We start from the raw sequence: 3,216 nt of genomic DNA, 5'->3' as shown, positions 1-3,216 counted from the left end.
TATGACCGTGCCACTGCACTCCAGCCTAGGCAACAGAGTGAGACTCTGTCTTTAAAAAAATAAAAATTAAAAAAAAAAGATATCTGAAAAATTCAATTCAAGAGTTAGAAATGGTATGTTGTGCTCAGTGACTAACATCACAATGTCAGAAAGTATTTATACCTTCAATTTCCTCTTCAAAGCATACTAAAGATGGGGGAAAGCTCACAGAAACAAAAAGAGGCTTTATAAACTGAGAAGTTACTTACGGTCGGCAGCTTTTCACGAGTGTTTTGAGAACATTTTCTACAGAACTGGGGGCAGGGGGGAGAAAGCCATTTGATAAATTAGACTCATATATTTTAAGAACACATCTAATTCAATAAATAAGTATTTCTAAGATACGCTCGTACACTTAGATATTATCTGTTTACATGTAATAACTAATCCTTCTCTTTCATACAGACTTTTAAGGATTAACTACCTAAACTTCTTAATCTACGCTTTCCTTTGTGTTCATTTTGCTCTCTGCTATGAACTAATGGAAAGAAAACATTACACTGGGAAAAGGATGAATCATTTTCAATCTTTACAAAGTAGGCAGCAACAACCATACTTATCAATGCATGAATAAGTATGCTCAGTGGCTTAAATTTTCAAATAATAATTTTTACTGAGTGCTGTTACATCAAAATACAAGCAGTAGACATACCAAACTCTCTAGTGTGTTTCTATCAGCAGCTGCCACAAATTAGTTTTCATATCAATTGATGAGAGTTCTATCACCCTCCAAGGCACTTTACTGCCAGCAACAATCATCAAAAAGAACAACAGTCATCTCTTTGACCAGCTACTTACAAAGTTAGCTGAATAACATTTAAAACTGTAACTTATTTTCCAACCTGTAGGTGCCTAAAGTGAATATAGGAGACGAACACAAAATTTTGTGTATGAATTTATCATCAGCATTTCTGTTTTTATGAAAAGGCTAATGTGTACTGGTTTAAACACATGACCAGAATGGAATATTTAAATTATTAACTAGGTAACAGTCAAAAGAGTTAAGTGCAGAGAAACAAAATAAACAAAGGGGCATTAGGTAATTGTCAAATGGAATTTTAAAATACATGTATGACTACTTACAGTATGATGTGTGCAAGTAAAAATAAAGTCCACAAATCTCAGGAAAAAAAAGAAAAGAAAAAAAATATATACAGGGAAAGGGTAACTTTCAGGCACCTGACACTTTCTTATTGAGCTTCTTGAAATTCCTAAGTACAGAAGTCTATCCAGCTTCTCTGAAAGCTTAAGAACTAATCTGCAAAGAAATTCCAAGGAATAACACAAAGCAATCTCAACACAAGTAATCAATATATTATTTAACTGAGAGTGAAAACTATAATCTCCTTACTTGGAGCAGTAGGAATCCTCTTTAATTTCAAAACTACTCAGAGAAAAATTAACTGAAGAGGAAACCAGACTACACTCATGCGATGAATTCTAAAATAAAAAAGAGGGCCACATGGCCAGAGGGCTATCATAAAGCATTTTCTCTGATCATCTGAGAGAGGTTCTACTTTCTCTCACTAAAAATGATAAGCAATTCAGAAACATCATTTCTAAGTTTGCTGGGTAAAAAAAGGGCAAACTTCTTTCCAACTACATTTAAAGCTCCCTGACAACCACAACTGTGATTTTTACTTCTGAGGCATTTCCAAAGTGCTTATAACACGGCTATTTGTTCATATATATTTCTTTAGCTATCTATTTACTTATGATACTCAATAAACATATTATATCAGGGCAACAAAGAGCACAGATCTTGGATCTTTTAGTTTGAAGAATCTCATTTAGTAGCAAATTAATAAAATTAACAGCCAAAGTTAAAGATCCATCCAGTTTCAAACTAAATATAGCTCAATTTAAATGCAGATTATTAAAAAAGTAATTCTAAAATGGTAAATTATCTGTCAATGGAAATAAGCAGAAGATACATAATTCTACCAGTCCCTAAAATTTATGTTCTAATTCACTTTACATTTATTTTACTGGTTTTGTGGCAACTCCTTTGAGAGACAGTGCTACACAGAAAATCTGCTGTTTTCACTTAGTAATTTCCCTGTATCGACAAACTTTCACATTATGTCAAAAATGATTCTAGAAACCAAGTCTTAAAAGGCTATAAAGCTGAATGTTTTCTCCAGTTCCCTTCACTCTTCAGAAGAATAGGGAGTTAATTATAACACTTCATAGCATCACTTCACTCATTAGAGGATCAGAGTATGCGGGAATGTGATTTAGTTCATCTAAAAGTCAATTTCAACCCCTTCTTAAATATAAGGCCTGTACCATTGGGTTTATGCTCTTTATCCAGAAAAGGGTACAATCTCTCTAACCTGTGATATCTGTATATTGACCTTTTGTGATTCTTGTAATCTCTCAAGATGAAGGGAACAATGTTTCTGTTTAAAAATAAAATGAAAGGTTAAGGCTAGATGCTAGTAGACTATATTTTTCACTAATTTTTAGAAGGAGTGAATAATCACTACATACTTTCCAACTGTTGGAAATTTATCATATTAAAGTGGTAACAATTCAAAACACTTTTTTTTTTTTTTTTAAATCAAAAGGGATCTACAGAGTGACTAAGCTTTGGTTGGGTTTTCTCATACCCTATTTCCTCTTAGAAAAGGTATGTTAAGTTGAAAAAGACAGCCATAGTAGAGCATGTAATGGCTGACAGTTTGGGTTTATAGTCAGACAGACCTGAATTTGAATACCAGTTCTACTACTTCCTAGTAGTGTAACAAAATAGCTCAGTTTTTTCATCAATATGAGTAATAATACCTACCTCTCATAGCGTTGTTAACAAAAATTAAATGAGACAATGTATAGAAAGCAGTTGTGTGGCCCAGAACTAAGGACAATAAATGTTAATTATTATTTCATACTTAGCCAAAATAAACTATATTTACAATTTCCTTAAGAATTGAAATTTTGTGCTGACTTTGCTTTGACATTGATTCTATTGCCCCTGAGTTGCTATTAATTTATGATTTAGAATATCACATCAAAATAGGAAATTCCTCCCAAACTACCATCTTATTATTATATTAGGGGCAGAAAGTGAGTTCTTTTTTTTTTTGAAACAGAGTCTCACTCTGTTGCCCTGGCTAGAGTGAGTGCCATGGCGTCAGCCTAGCTCACAGCAACCTCAAACTCCTGGGCTCAAGTGAT

General features: G+C 33.2%; 1 protein-coding gene across 1 annotated transcript in view; it reads right to left on the bottom strand.

Annotated features, from left to right (window-relative positions):
* The window catches only part of PSME4 (proteasome (prosome, macropain) activator subunit 4), a 109,689-nt gene that overhangs the window by 74,956 nt on the left and 31,517 nt on the right, over positions 1-3,216 (bottom strand). The window contains exon 4 of the mRNA XM_012649840.1: positions 249-293. Coding sequence (XP_012505294.1) covers positions 249-293 — 45 coding nt within the window. The remainder of the gene's footprint in view (positions 1-248; positions 294-3,216) is intronic.

The sequence above is a fragment of the Propithecus coquereli genome, unplaced genomic scaffold (genome assembly GCF_000956105.1).
Source record: "Propithecus coquereli isolate 6110/MARCELLA unplaced genomic scaffold, Pcoq_1.0 Scaffold305, whole genome shotgun sequence".
NCBI classification, from domain to species: domain Eukaryota; kingdom Metazoa; phylum Chordata; class Mammalia; order Primates; family Indriidae; genus Propithecus; species Propithecus coquereli.
This window is presented reverse-complemented; position numbering and strand designations above follow the sequence as displayed.